Consider the following 17659-nt stretch of genomic DNA (forward strand, 5'->3'; position numbering starts at 1 on the left):
CTGCCGCTACCTGTATCGGAACTTCACATGGCAACCTCTTAAACTAAGATTTAAGCTTGCTGCAGATCTAAACCTAGGCTCGATCGTGCCAACTTTATCGTAGTTAATCTGGTTTAACAGGATCCAACGCACACTTCACATGAATGTACGTACAACAGGCCGTTGATATTAGAATGCATTGCGGTACGGCAGGAAGAGTGCTAACGACGCAGAGTAAATCTTAAAGTTAGTACATGATGCACAGCTGTACGTACCTACTGGAGTACTGAAAAAGAAAGGGGACCTTACGACTTACGAGCATATGAGATACATCGCTGAAGAGTGAAGAACATGGCAATGCATTGTTTATTTGCCTGATCACGTACGCGCTGACCCTCCGCCGTGCAATACTGCAATGCCGGCTACATGCAGGAGACGCGAGCGCAGGATTTCGACGTGATGCGCTCGCCTTCTCCACAGTGCGCACTGCCTAGCATGGCACTTTTGGCAGCACTGCATCCTGCAGGGTTGCGGCGAGGCAGCAGAGATGCCGGGCGCACGAGACCCAGCGGCCGGCGGCTGACGCCGGGAGCATGTCAATAGGCTCGTCAGCACACAGGGGCGCGCGACCACAGTTCACAAATGCGTCGGTAACCGCTCAAAAATCACGGTTACCGAACTTTTCAGTTCCGTCCGGTTTCAAAAACCGAACAGTAACCGAATTTAAATTAAAAAAAATCAAAATAATAATAAATAAAAAAATTTAAAAAAATCTTAAACAAAACTAGACACAATTCTAAGACATTCTGTGAAAAATGTTTTCAAAAATAATGTCGTTTGCACCATATTCTATAGGGAGGAAGTTTGAAAAAAATGAAAAAAATTGAAACGTGCGACTCAATTATTAACTAATATTAAGGAAAAGTGTAACATGCAAACACATATTTTTCTTGTGTAAAACTTATTTTAAAAGAATCTTTAAAATTGATTTCACTTTATTTAGAGTTTTATTAATTTCTCTATGATTTTTACAAAGTTCACAAGCATAAAGTGAATATGTTAAGAAACATCACTGTAATTAACTTTTTCATGTCTACTATTATTTTTCCTACGTAAATAATAGTATAAATAAGCTAATGAAAGTGGTTTCACTAATTTTTGAGGTGTGATGGGTCAGTTATGAATTAATCTAGTTGCAATACATTTACACAATCATGCATGTTACAATAACTAATTCATGAGTTCATGTATTTTTAAAAGACATAGGGTCATGTAAGAAGACTAAAAAAATTAGTTTCATGATTTTTGGATTAGCAAAGAGTAAACTATGCATTTAACTTGGTTTAACAAATACAATTTCTCACAGAAAATTTTGAACTTTCTTATGAGTATAAATAGTTTTATCATGTAGATCATGTCACAAGGAAACCAACAAAATTTGTTTCACTTGATTTGAAGCTCAGATGAATTAGTTATTAATTTTACAAGATTGAGATAATTTTTGGATTTTTTGTTGAACTTCATGAAAATCGAGAAAACCGCTCGATAAATCGAGAAAATCGAGCGGTTACCGAGAAAACCGAGCGGTTACTGAAAATACGGAAAATTTGAGAAAACTGCTCGATAAATCGCAAAAACTGCTCGGTAACCGGTCCAAACCGACCGATTACCGAACGGCTAAAATCGCGATTTTTTTTTTAAATTTCAAATTTTGCTAAATGAATTTTCTCTAAATTTTTTTAAAATTTTTACCGGTAACCACGGTTATCACGTATTTTCGGTTACCGCCGGAGCTCGATAACCGAGCTCCGATCGGTAATCTTAACCCTGCGCGCGACACGCTGGGGATTGTCCATCACATGCAGAAAAAGGGGGCCATTCTATAGCCACATGTCCCCTTGGTCGTAGCAACGGGGCGAGGTAGTGTGTATAGTTAGGAACGAAATTGATTCACACCGTTCAACAGCGGACATAGGTAAGGGAAAAGAAGTAGAATATATATTGTATTAAAGAAGAGAGTCTTTCGAAAGACCTCATGAATTTCCTTCCATGTATGTAGGCGTGTGGAATTTCGGACGAGATCCAGAACCGATTGGAACTTTGCCTTTTACGTTAGTAATTCGTGTGGATCCCCATTCATCTTTTATATTTTGTTTGATCTCTACACGTTCACTTAGAATCATTATTGACTCTATTCGGTCTCCTTATCGTCCGACACTAAACACTCCACTTGACTCTGATTATCCTGTCGTCGATCGCTAAGTTGCATTCATCACCTACATAATATGAGACAAATAAACATATATCTTCAACTTTAATTTCAGTTAGTCCATAATTAATATACTCAAATAAAATCACAAATCAATTCAAATCACATCAAAGCTCATGCAAAACCGAAGATCATCAAACCAAATAAATAACAATATCAATCACTCATCACAAGTAAACTAAGACACATTTAAACTTAGTTTCTTATAAGAAAATTAACTCATACTATCGTTTTTTTATTCAACAACGCATGTAACAGAGAAGAAGAACACGTATCGTAGAGTCTTTGAAAGGTGCAAATTTGGACCTGTTTGGTAGAGCTCTTTCTGATTTAAATTTTTTACAGAGAGTGATTCTCTGGGGGAAGTGATTCTATAACTGAAATTGATTCTTCAAAATAAACTATACGAAAGAAATGATTATATGTGTGAAGTGAATCAGGATAAACTGTTTTTTCAGCTCCATAGCTTTTAGTACATTTGAGATAATCACTTCCACAGATTCTATTTCGAGAGCTAAAAGCTGAAAGCTGTTGTTTGTCAAAGTTTCTCTGATTCTAATAAAAAGCTACTCTAAAAACTCTATCAAACAGATCTTATGTAGATATATGGAATCTCGAATCAGGATCCAGACCCGATTGGAACTTCGCCTTTACGTTAGTAATTCGCAGGGATCTCGTGGAAGGTTCAGGCTTCAAATCATCATTAGAAATAACAGCGAATTCTTTCTTTCGATGTGAAGCTTCGCTTCACGAAAATAAAACAGATGGAACAAACTCAGCATCAGGAAAGGCGGTCGAATCCAGCCCAATCTTCCTTCATGATTCGCCTCCTCAACCATATATATGGGCAGGCTTTCGATCGCCTTGACTCGGTATGGCGGTGCGCTTGAATCGCTTGCCGTTCCTTGCTCCCTATGCATGCTCGTGACGACACAGACAACTGACAGCGATGGATGGCCGGTAAGTTAGCGGATAGGCTTTGGCCTTTCCGCTGCCGCCGACCACCTCGATCGGATCACGTCGCGGGAACGGCGACCGCGTGTTGCTTCCCGCCGCGGCCGCCGCCGCTTGCTTAGCCTTTTTGATGCGGTTTTTTAGTTTTTTAAGAAAAAAAGCTAGAAGCTATTCTAGATACTGGTTTTCGGTAGTTTTAATTAATTGAGAAAACGGTTATGGTTGAAATAAATTAATTCTGAGAATTAGGTTAAGAGTAGTTTTTTTGACTTTTTATATGTTAAGAAATTAAAATTTATTATAAAAACTAATAACCAAAATTTAACAGCAACACCACTGTAAAGCACCACCGCCTAGTGCTTTACCACGAGGGGGGCTGCGGAGTCAGCCGGTGGGACACCAAGCAGCTTGCAAGGCTGCCCACCGGCCAAACTGGGCCAGATTGACACCCGCAGAGGGGAAAAGGCCTAGTCTGTGGGCTAAGATCCACCGACCTTTTCTTTTCGGCAAGAATGAATTGACCAGAGGACCACCAGATTGTCTCTGGTCGAGTAGTCGACCTACAATTTTTTGAATTTGTTTCTTCTCAAAGGTCTCTCTCTCAAAAAAAAAAAAAGAGAGGGAAAAAATGCCAGTATAAAGCGAGTTCATCAATGTATCTTTCTACGTACCCTAAACATTGATGATGCACGCACAAAAAGATTGCCGAGCTGAAAGATGTGCTAGCCAAACATAACCATGGAGGTCCTTGTCTTGCACTACAACCAGCAACCACCTAACGTTGACCGAACTTCTATTACCGCCCGACCTCTGGAGTTCGGACATCCATCGCGCAGCAGCTGCACCTACAAGGCACCGAGCCAAGTTGACGACGCAACCAGCCGGTGGCCCCGCCCGCGCCTCCGGTTTCCCGGGTGCGAGGTACGCTGTCTGTTTTGGCCAAACCCAGCCAGCCGGCGCGCAATCGTCCACATCCACCGCTGCAGGTGGAACGGCAATTGAATCCCGCGGCAGCCTGCCCACCGAACAGGCAGGCCCGGCCCCGGCTGCGGCTGCCACACCGTCGAAAACCGCTCGCCGCGCGCGCCCACCGTGTGCAGCGCGCGTCTTACAGAATAAATCTCCCGCCCCCCGCCTCCCCCAACCACACCACCGCCGCTTACCGCCATATGATTCCGAGCTACTGCTGCCACTCCACCGGTAATCCCCCAACAGGTACACCGCACACCGCACACCACCACTTCCACCTCCGTTTCTTGGCCTGTTTGCTGCGCTCGCGCGATCGAATTCGATCGGGACGGCTGGGTCATGGCTTCCATCGTGCTGCTGCTGTCGGAGCTGCTGGGCGGGGAGAGCGCCAGCGTGCTGGCGGCCAACCGCTACATGGGCGGCCATAGCCTGCGGGAGTTCCGGCCAGCGGTGACGGAGGCGTCGGCCAAGGTCGGCGCACGGCCGGCGGGAGCAGACCACGCGGCCGCCGCCGGGACAGGGCGGGAGGAGAAGAGGAAGGAGGAGTCCTTCGAGGATCTTTTGGTGTCCAGGATAGCGGTCGATGTGATGTGGCCTTGAGAGCGAATCATCGGTTCAGTCTAGTACTTGGGACTTGTGACAGATCAATCGTTCCTTTCTCTGTTCGTTGCGCAACAATTGAGCATGTAAATACATGAAGAATTGCTGAATGTTGCTACGTACTTTGCCCTGAAAATGTTCTTCAATCCATGGTTGAATTCTGTTCTGAAACTAGCCGGGCAGAGAGTCAGAGACCATCGTTTTCGAAGCACGGTACCGGTCGGTAGTCGGTACCATACTTGATACTACAATTGATGCATCAGCCTAAACGGCGTGACAATTTGGATGTAAGATAGCAAACGATCTGATGGTAAGACGCGCGCGAAGGGCATTAATTTTTTTAAAGAACCGGGCCCAATCCCAGAGCCTTTACGGAGGCTTTTTTGACAGGATGCGATGCCTAGGGTTCGAACCAGAGCGAATGCGCCCCTGCCTGACCCGAACCTGATCCAGTGTTCTTTTTCTGTCGAGCACAAATTAATCGAAGCGTATTATATATCAACTAACCAAGCATATAACCAGGCCTAGGTGGACGGGGATCCTCTGCCTACAGTATTAATGACTTTAGCCCTTTCGCGAGTCGTTGGATTGAGAATCGATCACTGAGATTCACTATAAATCACTGTAGCGCAGCACATATTTTACTTTTCAAAATACTATAGCACGGTGACCTTACCAAGTAAAGGCAGAGATCCCAGTCCGGCCTAGGTAGAGGTTTGAGGCTCAGTCAAAGTTTGAGTAAGCTCGGTAGCAATACGAACACGTTGGTCTTTCGCAGTTTAGCATGACACTTGACACCAAAAACTCGAGCTTAACTCCAGGAAGCTCGATAAGATAAGCTTACTAACATAACCAAGACAATGTAATCTTGGCTCGAGTAATCTTGAGCCTGACCGAATCGCTGAAGCTCGTCTCGTAAGGTTCAATAAGCTTCGGTACGGCTTGAGTACGAGTTCAAGCTGAGCTCGAGTAGCTTATCGAGCTCGTCTGCTGCGGCCTTTTTGATAGCCTTACTACCAGATTAATTGTCAAAAGAATTCGATTCATGCAAAGTAGCCGTGAACCAAACAGGCCGCATATCGTTAATAATGTAGGCAGACACACCAGAGTACCGAGATGAAAGATGCACACACCTAGAGGTGAAAATGGTACCAGAAATTCCTTCGACCGTATACCGTTTTCGTCTAAAGTGAAAAATGGTAATCCGTATCCATTTTTGATATTTTTTTAATATTTCTTGGCCTTATCGTTTTCAAATCCGATTTTAAGAAAAAAATTATATTGGAAATGGTATGAGCAGTTTCCGACCATTTTCATTTTTCTACCATTTTCACATCCTTCTCCTACTGATCCTCCAGCACCCACATATTTGAACGAATTCTCACAGTATAATCAATATCATCCTCATAGTTAAATTATATATAGGTTGTCAATTGCTTCGCATCAATGATTTATCATAAATCTTTTCTTTATTATTTATATGATACATGTGTCTCAAGGATAATATGATCTATTGACTATTATTTGTTGTACCTGAACTTTGATTCCTAGTTTTCCTACCCTGCTCCTGGATTGCTCTTTGGTAGGAAATGACCATAGGAAATACAAATCTACACTTGCTTTTATCTGACCCGCAATCAGCAGTTCAACACCGCTCCTAGTTTGTGTATCCAATTATCCCCTTGGAGCTCATGAGCCACTATACGGTTCTTTCTTGTGGCTATGGGGAAAAGATTTGGTGCCATCTCCTTTGGTGCCTCTCCCCGCATGCTGCAGCCATTGTGCTTTCCAGAATTTTGCTTTGTGACCATTGCCAATGTTCACCATTGTGGACGCTGCGAAAAGACGGCGATCTGTGTCATCGCACGGGAGGGAAGCGCCAAGCCAAGTAGTTCAGACTATTCAGTAACCCCGACTGATAATCTAGATATTGAGATGACTCCAGTAGTATTGTAATCTAGTTAGATGGTACGAATTCAAGCTAGTGGAAACATAAATGTCGGGAAAATTGATCATCTCGATTCGTTCCAGTAAAACAATCTCATAACACTCCGGATTCCATTGTGTGGAAGTAGCATATCGAACATTGATAAGCTACTTTAATTTATTCGCTACAAGCAAAGCATGTATGCTGCGTGTGCAAACTGACGACAGCGCAAGTTTATTGATAAGCTCAGATCTGATCCAAGAGCACCTCGGCGCTAGAAATATTGAACTCCGAAGGGGCTTTCTCAACATTGAAAGCCTTGATCTTACCATTGTCAACAAAGGCCGACCACCTAAAAATGGCGTCAAGATTTGAACAGAACATAGAAAAGAACTCTAAATCAGTTATCAAACATCGAACTGTATTGTCATTACTCATGAACACTAGAACTAAGCATATTTACACTCCTTGTATAATGGGAAAGTATACAAGCAACATCTCACCAGATGGTGGATAATTATAATTTTTACGTAGCCATAGAAGGTTTTCCTGCTGGCAAGGGTGTCGTTTAGGAAGTAATTCACATAAAGGGGTCCTGAGAGGCATTCACCTCAATGGAAACAAATTTGTCAAAATGACAAGGGCATTCTAACTAACCAGACAGTGTAATAAGTAACCCAAACTAAACAATATCACGCCTTATGGTCAATTGTAATATAAAGGAAGCAGTTTTAATTTTAAGGACAGTAAAGAGTTGACCAAAGTAGAGTCCATTTTACCTGTGGGAGCGGTGGCCAAGCAAAGCAGCAGAGAGATCTATCTCCAAATCCAAGCTTTTGTGGAAACTCCCATCAAAGTCACCATAGAACTCAATCTGGTATGAATACACACTAATCTCAATAAAGATTAATATAAATAGCAATTAACTGACTGAATTCAAAATCGCAAATGTTTACATGCAATAAGCTACTAAAATGATACACCTGGAGCATGTTTCTGGACCTAATTTTAAATCTAAATTGAAATCATTCAGCACAACCAATACAGAGAAATCCAGGCGAACTTTATGAGAAATGTGAAATGAATTTGCATTTGGTAGTTTTATAGACCAAGATGCAAGAAATACTGCAGAAGCTCTAAAAAGCACCATATTCACAGAGTCTCAGTAATTTAGGCATTTGGCATATTAGGCAGGAAAACAAGGATTACTGAAGTAGGTGGGAGTGGCATATAGCAACGATGAACATTTGTGTCATTGAGAAAAGACCAATCAGGTACCACCACTTAAAGGCAAAAGGCAGATAGTCCTATCGCATTGATAATAGCACAATAGTTGGGTACATACATTACACTTAACAATTCTCATTCTTTATTGAAATAGTAACCACATATAGATTAAAGAGTAGTTACATACTGCATCTTTAGCCTCTAGCTTTTCTGCCCATCCATTAAGAACATACGGATCGTTCACAGAGACACAGATAACAGAGTCAATCCCTTTTGCTTTCAACTTATCAATGTTGTTCTTGTAACTGGGAACATGCGCTTGTGAACAAACTCCTGTATATGCACCCTGAAATAAATTGAAAAGATAGTTGCCAACTCATATAATCAATAGATCATTCGGAGTGAGAATGGTATGGATCTAAGCAGAAGAGATATGCCTTTCTGAACAGATCTAAGCAGAAGAGATATGTCTTTCTGAACAAAACAAATGGAGAACACAGACCAAAACATAAACAATATCACCGGTGGAAATTTACAATCCCAATGGATTGTGCAGGGATTACCAAGGAATATTAACAGCAATGCAAAGAAGCTTTTAAAGAAGGATGCAATATTTCATAGTGAGTTCTAGTGGCTATAGCAAATAACACATGGATTCCATGACATTCTGTTATTAGATTATCCCCGAGTACTTCACCTGTGGCACCTTACTTCCCTAACAGATGAGTTGTGGGCACCAGAGAACAACTTCCCCATTTTGTAGAACAGAAATCGGGTATACTCTCCTCCAAAGCACAAATAATATAAGAACCATTTCAGATTTCACAGTAGTCATTAAATGATCAAACTTCCCAACTCCTACGCTAAGTTCCCCGACCTTGAAGTGCTTGAACAATCAAATTAACTGAACTTCAATACCAACCAGTGTCCTACAAATAGAATAATATCGCCAATTTCACATGCCTTGTTCGACTACTGATGAATCATAGCGCCTAGAACTAACCCCTAATCCCCAAATGAAAATCCAAGGTTCGTACACCTAACGCGGCAAATCCAGTTATCCACAGCAACAACAGCAAAGAAAGTGGATTGGAAAGGGGAGAGGAGGAGCGCTCACAGGCAGGCCGAAGATGACCACCTTCTTCCCCTGCAAACACAAGATACACAAAGAATTCTGGGTCAAAACAAACACACATGGACGAGGCAGCAGTGCTGGATACGGAGTAGGCAGAAACATGGGCAGGGCGGGAGGGTCGGCGTACGTAAAAGATGTCCTTGAGAGGGGTGGTGGAGAACTTGGTGGCGACGCCCTCGTCCCAGGACCGCGCTTTCTGCAGCGACACGCCGGGCGCCGCCGTGACGATGTCGGACCCCACCGACGCGAAGCCCCTCGCCACGCCCCACAGGGCCGCCGTGGCGGAGCCCCCCGCCCTCCTCGCCAGAGCCGACGCCATGGATTCCTTTTTTCCTCCTCGATTTCTCTTCTGCTCTCTCTCTCTCTCGTCAACAGTAAGGCCTCAACTGAGAGAAGGTGGGAGGTGCTGAGACTGAGAGGGCTGCCTGCCCATTGGATCAGATTGGTGTTGGATTCGCCGTTGAGAAAAAAAAAATTATTTTTTGGGCTCGGCCCACTGAGGATTCCAAGCATAATTTGCTGTTAGTATTCCCTAATTTTTTTTCTGTTAATCTGCCCAAGCCACATTTTTCTGGACAAACAGATGTGTCTACTCCCACTTAAAAAAATGCAACCGTGTTTACTCTTGTACTTGATTGCGTTGTTATTATTAATATAAATAAGAGAGGTTTCTCAACAACAAAAAAGATGCAGCGAGTCTCTAACCTCCAAGAGAGAACCTACTGAGGCGCTGGTTCTGACAGCGTGTTATTGAGCCTTTAGACGGCAAAAGAGCGTCGATGTCGATGAACTATCACAAGCCCGGAAACCAAGCTGCTCCAATACTGAACAAATCATGGTTTGGCAGGAGTCAAGAGGAGCCTCTGTAAGGGGCCAAAAGGAGCCAAGACAAACTATCAAAAGTTAAAATGGGAATTGGGAACCAACACATTGTTATCCGATGATACTGTGTCGAATGTACATTGGTTGTGCAAGTTTTCAGAGCACGGAAACTAGAAAAATGAACATGAAACAAAAGCAAGCCAGTCTACATTCGATATAATACGCGACATTCTGATATTTACTACATAACAGTTGCCAGAAGCATTTCTAAATGACGACGTGCGTCACCCTCCATGCAGCAACGCACCAAAACTGTCCTGAGTGACTGTCTTCCAAGCAACAAAGAATGCCAGCACATCTCAGAAATGTAGGGCCCGGTGGAGGAGATACCTTCAGGTCTGAAAATACATAGATACAATAGAATGATTTACTGAATATGCATATTCTATCTACAGAAGTTTGACACTGAAGATTTAGACTCTACTGGTTGAGTTTTCAGGCCAGCCATTTGAATTTATGTTTGCAGTTTTATCTCCAAGTCGGAACCCCTGATATTCTGTTAAGAAATTTACAAAGAACAGCTCAATGACAATAAAATAGAAAGGGTGTGGACAGGTTTCCTCATGCAAAGCGTTTTGGAGGACGCTTTTCCACTCTGGGGATACATTCAGGAGTAAAAAACAAAATGTAGAATCAGATCGTTTTACAAGTTCTATTTGATCTTATATGCACCAGAGCGAAAACAGCAGAAAACAGCTCATACATAAAGATTCCCACCAACCAAGAACTGTACCATACCAGATGTTTATGAAGAAAGAACTGACCTTTTGTACTGAAGGAGAAAAGGGATTTCTCTCTTGCTGTCAATTAAGCTTTATCTGCATTGTCGTGCTCGTCTGCAGGCTCACCTTGCTTCCGATGATGAAAATAAAGGAACTGAAGAATAATCTGTCCAAGATGGTTAAGGGGTTCTTTCCGATGGTACATTTATTCTAAATATTTAATGCAGAAGAGCACAGGGTCAGTGAACACCGATGCACAAAAACCAACAATGTATTGGATTAATTGATGCGGATGTGTGCCATGTATGCATGCAGAACTGGCCTTTTTCTTGAACAAGAAATGAGATGAAAATGACAGTCTATTGCCTCTACCAAAATCGTACGATTCGTGGATTATCATATGGTACTAATCTTTTGTCAAGTACAAGGATTAGCTATTGTATACTCACCATAGGGCCAGTCATATTCTGTTCGTCACATCCATCTGAAACATTTAGTCATATTTTTACTCGGACTAAGATTAGAAAGTAGAAACCCATGATGTTCAAAGTAGAAAAGGATACAAAAGAATCCAACAAAACACATCCTCCAGCATCTACAAGCCAAGGAAGATTTGGTCTAAGTTTTGACCAGTCCAAGCTATTTACAAGTATACTGCATTGGAAAAGAAGGAATGTGAGAACAGGGTTTCAAGATCACAACGAAAGAGAATATGATGTGCTCATTTTCTCAAGATTAAACTTCAAAAGGGCAGTGATAACTTTTTCAGACTACATACCACAGTAAGCAAGCTAATGTCTCACAAAATCACTTTGACTAGATGGCAATTTATTATATAACAGATTGAACTAAGTTAAGAAGAGTATTCCGTAGAAATTTCGTTTATTTCTTTGAAATGAAATATTCCGTGGAAATTCCGCCATGTAGCTTGGCGAGACAGCAGAAACTACTGAAAGAAAGAAAAAAATTAAGAAAGTTGGGTACATGGGTTACCTTCCTACGTAAGTTGAATTCCCCACTAAAGCAAAGGTAAACATCAATGGATTGAGCCCCTGAATAAAATTATAAGTAAAATTAGTTAACCATCACATGGGAAAAAAGGTATTCCAACGACCTACTATAGCAGGTAACAATGCATAAAAGTACATATTTTTTACATTCTTACAGAAATGAAATGTTCACAATACGTCTCTTGGTTTTGAATATTAAGTGCACAAGTAGGTAGTCATTAGGAATTTATGGTGGTTCACTCCTACCACAAAAAGTAGGATGGGAGGGTTATCTTCTCCCCAACAACCATACGTGGGATGCAGGAAAATGTCGTGCAAGAGACTTATCATCACGATTCAAAAGAGAATGAATGCACATCAACCAGAAGTACTAACACAACTTTTCCCTGCTAGGATTAAATTGGACCATTAACTAATGGACCGTTAAACCAATGATTATTTACTTTTTCTTTACAAACATACGATCTTCTGTATAAGAAACAGTAGATGGACTACAATCCAAATGTCAAAATACTTTGGGCTGAACGTAACTACTTTGTAGTAAGACTAAATTTATTTTGCTGGCCACTATTTCACCTAATTTTATCCATATGGATTTGTATGCTTTTTAATGATCTCTATGACATGTGAACAGTTAAACCTATTGGAAGAAAACTGCCTATTTATTCACTTTATTAAAAAGTGCTAAACTACAAAAAGCATAAGAAAAGGTGGAGGTGCCTCCTGCAGTAACAGAGAATATCTATGGAGATGAAGGTAAACTTGCCTCAGCATGGCCTCTTTGCATCTGCAGTGTAGAAAATAAAGGTCAGAACATACAATGAACCATTATGCTATTATTCATGCAGAAAATTTCTTGAGCTTAACTATATATTAGTAACAGAAAAAAAATTCATTAAACAGATGTTATAGTAGGAATATGAGTGAACTGAATGACTACGATTTCCTGATATCGACGCTTTCCACCTTCCACCACCCATTCCACAAAGAAACACAGTTATAGTGACTAGTGGCACAGCCATCCCAGTAATGTAGTATCAAAAATGAATTTCCCGTAAGCAAATTATAATAGGAAAAAGTACATGTTCAACTGTTTGTGAAGTCTAACATTTAAGAATATCTGGGGAAGCCGTCCGCCCATATAGATTATTGCCATTGCCCAACCAAGAAAGCTTCCAATTTCACTTCCACCACCAGGGCTGAGAGATGAATGTCCATGATCATCCTATGATGCAAGAACAAATTAATTAGAAAACTTTTAAACCAGTTAATGTAGTTCATACAAATTGCTCCTGAAACCAGATTCTGCCACAACCCACAGGTCTGAAACTGGAGAGTAACTATCAGCTTACTGCAAACAGTAAAAGCCTTCTTCCGACTGGTATGACAGTCCCACTTGGCACCTCCCTATGTGTGTTTCCAACCAAAAAGTGCAAGAGACACGTGCTCAACAGAAGACCCATCCATGGTACCTGAGTTACATTGATAAACACTTCTGTAGTACCGACCCCAGGAAATTAGAAAAAAAAAAAGTTGATTGCGGGTTAACTTACCACTGCAAGAGCATTTTTTGTAGTACACGGTGCAGATTGTGCTGGAGAGAACTCACCAACTAAAGGTTCCCTTTGGACATTCGTTTGTGGAGGACTCCTTGATGACTGACGATTATTGCCCAACCATGTACCTGCAGTCGGCACTGGACTCCTTGATAGAGATCTTGCTGACCTGCAAAATCAAAGATAAAGCTAAATGATCTTGAATTTGTATCTGCCACTACAATGTTTTGTTGGCAACTAATAGGAAAACTACACCATCCAGAAGTTTATTAACAACAACATAAGCGCATACTACACTGCCTATTAGTACTACAAGAATAAAGAAAAACAACAGTATGTCTAACATTTTTATCCAAACATCAATTACTTGCATAAAGAAATGAAATATGGGGAAACATTGAGTTGCCCAAGAAATTACACGTAGTAGTAGTCTGTGCTGGGGCTGCCTGGACCATGACACTGTTGGACAAATTTTGTACTCACAGGAATTGGTGAGCTTGGAATGGGAACAGTTTCATCTGTCTGGTTGTTGTTTCTGGATGCCTCACCATCCTTGGCACCCAAAAGCTTTTCACGCAAAGAAGCATCCCTGCGCTGATGCATTTGAGACTGAAAATCGTAAGTGCCCCAAGAAAAGAAGAGAGAATTTATTTAGAAAACAGTAGAAGTTAAAGGTCCGTAATAATTTCAAGTGAATCTGGCCTATTACTGACTAAATCTTCATACGTCATAAGAAGACTAATAAGAAAATAATCTAATAAGACAGCTGACAACATATGAAGAACACCTAAACTACTAATCTACGATCTGAGCAATATACTTTATGAATGCATCTCTCTGGGAAAAAGAATCTTATGAATGCATGAATCCAGAAGTGTATGCTATATATGTTTGCTGTGTCACAAATGTTTAATAAGCTATTGCATCAAGTGTTTCCTAATATTCAACAATAATGACGCATGCATGAGTGAACGCAAACTTGATAATCCACAAGATTCAAAGTAGTCACCTTGCTAGTTGCCCTGGATTTCTTTGCTATAAGACGGTGGTAGAAGTGGCTATAATATATTGTTTGTCCAGTGAGAATCACAGTCGTGATGGTGTATAACTGCAGTGCAAAAGCTAAGTTCAATCATTAACACTTCAGGAACTGAAATAACTATAGTCCAGAAACTTGGTATAGTGCCTTACCAATGCCATGTAAAACTGTGTAGGCAGCTGCAACACAAACAAAATAAAAGTATTAAGTTTGACACATTTTTCTAAAAAAGTACTTTGTAATCTCACAAGTCATGAGTAAATTCTATCGCATGAATTGGAGAAGTTGAATAAATAAATGCATAACAGAGCAACATATTGGCAATCATCTTCGGCGTCATTTGCTGTAGATGCCGTATCATTGCCAAGGTTACTATAATTCTATTTGTCTTTCTCGAAATTAGAATTGGTACTCTTGTCTAGATGCCCATATTCCATAGGGCATAAGTATCTGGGTTTACAGCTATCTGGGTTTACAGCTAACTTAAGTACTTAACAATGCTAGTTCAAGCCTTGAAGGAATAGCACAGGCTGGCAGAAAATGATTGGATTGATCTTCAAATTTAGAATGATAACACTTCACTACAAACATAAACAATTATTGTTCTCAATGAGATGTCGGTGTTCATAATTCAGAAACAAATCTAGTAACGTCATAGGATACAACGTGTCTAGTTACTGTTAAATATGATTCAGAAGCTGTAAAAGTAATGGATCTTACAGTAGCAGGTTCCAGGAAGCAGCCGACAAGGTTAAACAAATCCCTGCATAATTGCAGAAGAATAACATGAAACAGCAGACAGAGCATTGCACATAACAATATGCAAGTGCAGTTATAGTGATACAAACTAATCACATGCAAGGAACATGAGACATGTGGAACAACATACCCAACTATCCAGGTCATCAGAAAAGCAATAGAGAGCCCTTCAGTTGACTTCTGTCTGTAATTCGTTATTATCTGTGGCACCTCGGCAACGCCCCAGCTGACGACACTGGCCAGCCCAAGCATCAGGGCAACACTATCCTTCGTGCTGCACAAGCAGTACTTCAGGTAGGTTCGTGCCCATTCTGCACATTGCCGGGACGAGTGACAGCTTGGAGGTGTTCCACCAAAGATACCCATCTCTGCTCCAGACCTGACGCACAAGTTACAGAAATAGATTAAACTGTATGCTTATTTGAGTATAAGGAAGGAGGTATTTAGGTGTGCAACAAAACTTTTACGAGCTCAACGTAGCATCTTTTGTTTCAGACTTACTGTTGTGAAATATTACCATACTGATCTCTGTTATGAAAATATTTTTCCCCTACTTGAAACGCCAAAAGTAGAAGTAAATTAACTTTTAACACCAAAGATGGAACAAGCAAACTGTTTCATTTCAACTTTTCAGAAGGAAACAAAGGTAGCATAAATTACTGATCACCATGATCAACCAAACGGAATAATGAAGGATCAAGCTAGAATATACCGGCTAACCAAAGTTTCGCGCTCTCTTCTCACGCACGCGCGCAGACACAGGGAGAAGAGAGAGAGAGAAGAGAGACTGAAAGTACGCTCTGTTTAAAGAAAGAGGAAGAGAGGTCTAGGAGAGGCAGAATACAGAAGGTTAAAAAGATTTTTTTTTTTAAGGAAAGAAGGTCGAAAAGGGTAGAATGCGAGAGAATGTAAAGGAGAAGGATGCCAGAATGAAAGATTCAAAGGAAGACAGGTAGGAAAAGAGTGATGATAATAGAGGAGATCCACCCCATAAATTGCATTCCGGTTCTGTAAGGATGCACCAAACAGGTACAAATCTGAATTGCAATTCTGGAAATTATATTGACAAAGACATCAAGAATTAAGTGGCCCAGAGGTCCTAGACGGTTCTCTCCTCTGTCCACAAAAACCACCCACACAAGCGGCCAAACAACATGAACAAAATCAAAGTTTCTTTCGTCTTTCCACCACTCTTTCCAGCCTTCGATCTACCGCTTCTCTTCTAGGCATGGCAATGCTCCGCCGACTCCGATAATCGCGTCGAGAAACGGAACGACTGTAGGCCAAAACCTCGACGTATCGCACCGGCAGCGAAAGACGGAGGAGCAGACATGAACTAACTGGTTCGTTGAGACACGTTAGAGAAACCCGACAGCTCGCGCATCGTTCTCTCAGATTTGCGTCCGTCGAACAAAAACCATACAGAACAGCCCCAAGAAATGCCATCCTTCTCAACCAAGAAGGAAAGAAAAATAAGTTAAACTGGCCGTACCACGGCGGCCCTAGTGGCAATGCAACGGCCCCAAGAACACCCCGCAATCACCAATGCGATGGAACCGAGAGCGCAAGAATCACACTCCCGCAACGAGCGGAAGGAAATCGAACCAAAACCAAGGCCCCAACACGGCCTACCGATCTCGGCGGCGGACCGGCGAGCACGCCGCCAGACAAAAAAAAAAGCAGATGTGAACCGGAGGAAGACCGAAGACGGCATCACGTGCGTACCGGGACGGGAATGCGGAGCAGGGGAGGAGTTCGTGTCGGAGCGGCTTTCCTTCTCCGAGGACGGGAGTGGGAGGGAGCCTGGGATTGTGGGAAGGGCGGAATCGAAGCCGAGAGAGGGTGTTCGGGCGCGATCTTTATCGCCTCGCCTCGTTTCGTCGTCCAGCCCCTTCTGTTTTCGCGGGTTGCGCCGCGTGGCTGCCCTGCCCGCTCGGCGCGCTGTTGACGGGCTCGGACTCGTGCCGCTGCGTGCTCGCTTGACCGAGACCATGTACGCGGCACGTAATCTCTGGGCGTGGGCCGTGCCTTTTTCCCGACGCGACGCGAGGCATTGCAGATCTATCCTATATACTAAGGCTAGCTCTAACAAATTCCCTTCCGTGATTAACATCCTGTCGCGAAGAGATTTTTTTTTCTCTACAGTGTTTTAATGATTTTCCTTCACGATTTCTTTCACAATGAAATTTATAGAGTTATTTCCTTCAGGACGGGATTCTCTCTTCTTTCTCTTCGCGATTACTTTTGAAGAAAAACTGTTGGAGATGAGAGAAAATAAAAGGAATAGGAATAAGGAAGCGAATTGAGAAGGAAACGAAATGAAGGGAATATGATTGGAAATGATCTAACTGCGATGGAATCCTGAGTTCTCATGGCTATGCTACTGTAGTAACTGTAGCAGGACCTCACCATCACTGTCAGATACGGATACTTATATATATATGTATACGGATACATATATATTTATATACATGTAATATACTTTTTATTTTCAGAAATATTAAAAAATATGAAAGGAAAATTTGTTATATTGATAAATCGACTGAAACAATCTAAAGTGCAAAGAAAAAAAACTAAAACTCAAAAAATACAAAACAAATTTTGTTACATTTGTTTACTCACGTAACTACT

The 17659-nt window shown here is 41.6% G+C and overlaps 3 protein-coding genes across 5 annotated transcripts; 1 reads left to right on the forward strand and 2 right to left on the reverse strand.

Moving 5' to 3' along the window:
* The first annotated feature begins 4170 nt into the window (after window positions 1-4170).
* On the forward strand, window positions 4171-4907 carry LOC133909851 (uncharacterized). The gene has a single exon (XM_062352398.1). It carries the CDS (start codon window positions 4511-4513, stop codon window positions 4769-4771), a length of 261 nt encoding a protein of 86 aa, XP_062208382.1. The 5' UTR covers window positions 4171-4510; the 3' UTR covers window positions 4772-4907.
* Window positions 4908-6758: 1851 nt separating this feature from the next.
* On the reverse strand, window positions 6759-9469 carry LOC133899072 (peroxiredoxin-2F, mitochondrial-like). Its single transcript, XM_062339992.1, has 5 exons — window positions 9188-9469; window positions 9043-9072; window positions 8113-8271; window positions 7478-7572; window positions 6759-7050 (listed from the first exon to the last, which is right to left on the reverse strand). The coding sequence occupies exons 1-5, from the start codon at window positions 9377-9379 to the stop codon at window positions 6945-6947; spliced, it is 582 nt and encodes a 193-aa protein (XP_062195976.1). The 5' UTR covers window positions 9380-9469; the 3' UTR covers window positions 6759-6944.
* A 486-nt stretch (window positions 9470-9955) lies between these two features.
* On the reverse strand, window positions 9956-16939 carry LOC133899079 (uncharacterized). Of its 3 annotated transcripts, none has more exons than XM_062340005.1 (14): window positions 16754-16939; window positions 15159-15407; window positions 14990-15032; window positions 14422-14448; window positions 14240-14338; window positions 13649-13839; window positions 13228-13399; window positions 13027-13146; window positions 12783-12899; window positions 12441-12461; window positions 11658-11716; window positions 11228-11318; window positions 10707-10830; window positions 9956-10280 (listed from the first exon to the last, which is right to left on the reverse strand). In XM_062340005.1, exons 2-13 carry the CDS (start codon window positions 15392-15394, stop codon window positions 10750-10752), a joined length of 1257 nt encoding a protein of 418 aa, XP_062195989.1. In that variant the 5' UTR covers window positions 15395-15407; window positions 16754-16939; the 3' UTR covers window positions 9956-10280; window positions 10707-10749. The 3 variants fall into 3 exon arrangements, with proteins under 3 accessions (XP_062195989.1, XP_062195996.1, XP_062196004.1); XM_062340012.1 differs by lacking the exon at window positions 16754-16939 and adding an exon at window positions 15741-16013; XM_062340020.1 differs by having other exon boundaries at window positions 9957-10280; window positions 13649-13824; window positions 16754-16937.
* Window positions 16940-17659: the final 720 nt, after the last annotated feature.

The sequence above is a fragment of the Phragmites australis genome, chromosome 2, assembly GCF_958298935.1.
Source record: "Phragmites australis chromosome 2, lpPhrAust1.1, whole genome shotgun sequence".
Taxonomy (NCBI): Eukaryota; Viridiplantae; Streptophyta; class Magnoliopsida; order Poales; family Poaceae; genus Phragmites; species Phragmites australis.

What these genes read in the sequence shown, in the direction of transcription:
- LOC133899072 (XM_062339992.1), bottom strand. Translation starts at nt 9,379, where the DNA reads ATGGCGTCGGCTCTGGCGAGGAGGGCGGGGGGCTCCGCCACGGCGGCC. An exon ending in AGCTAGAGGCTAAAGATGCA is followed by an intron (nt 7,573 to 8,112) that starts GTATGTAACTAC and finishes TATTCATACCAG; the next exon opens with ATTGAGTTCTATGGTGACTT. An exon ending in CTTGGCCACCGCTCCCACAG is followed by an intron (nt 7,051 to 7,477) that starts GTAAAATGGACT and finishes CGCCATTTTTAG; the next exon opens with GTGGTCGGCCTTTGTTGACA.
- LOC133909851 (XM_062352398.1), top strand. Translation starts at nt 4,511, where the DNA reads ATGGCTTCCATCGTGCTGCTGCTGTCGGAGCTGCTGGGCGGGGAGAGC.
- LOC133899079 (XM_062340005.1), bottom strand. Translation starts at nt 15,394, where the DNA reads ATGGGTATCTTTGGTGGAACACCTCCAAGCTGTCACTCGTCCCGGCAA. An exon ending in CTGATGACCTGGATAGTTGG is followed by an intron (nt 15,033 to 15,158) that starts GTATGTTGTTCC and finishes GCAATTATGCAG; the next exon opens with GGATTTGTTTAACCTTGTCG. An exon ending in AATCCAGGGCAACTAGCAAG is followed by an intron (nt 13,840 to 14,239) that starts GTGACTACTTTG and finishes TACGATTTTCAG; the next exon opens with TCTCAAATGCATCAGCGCAG.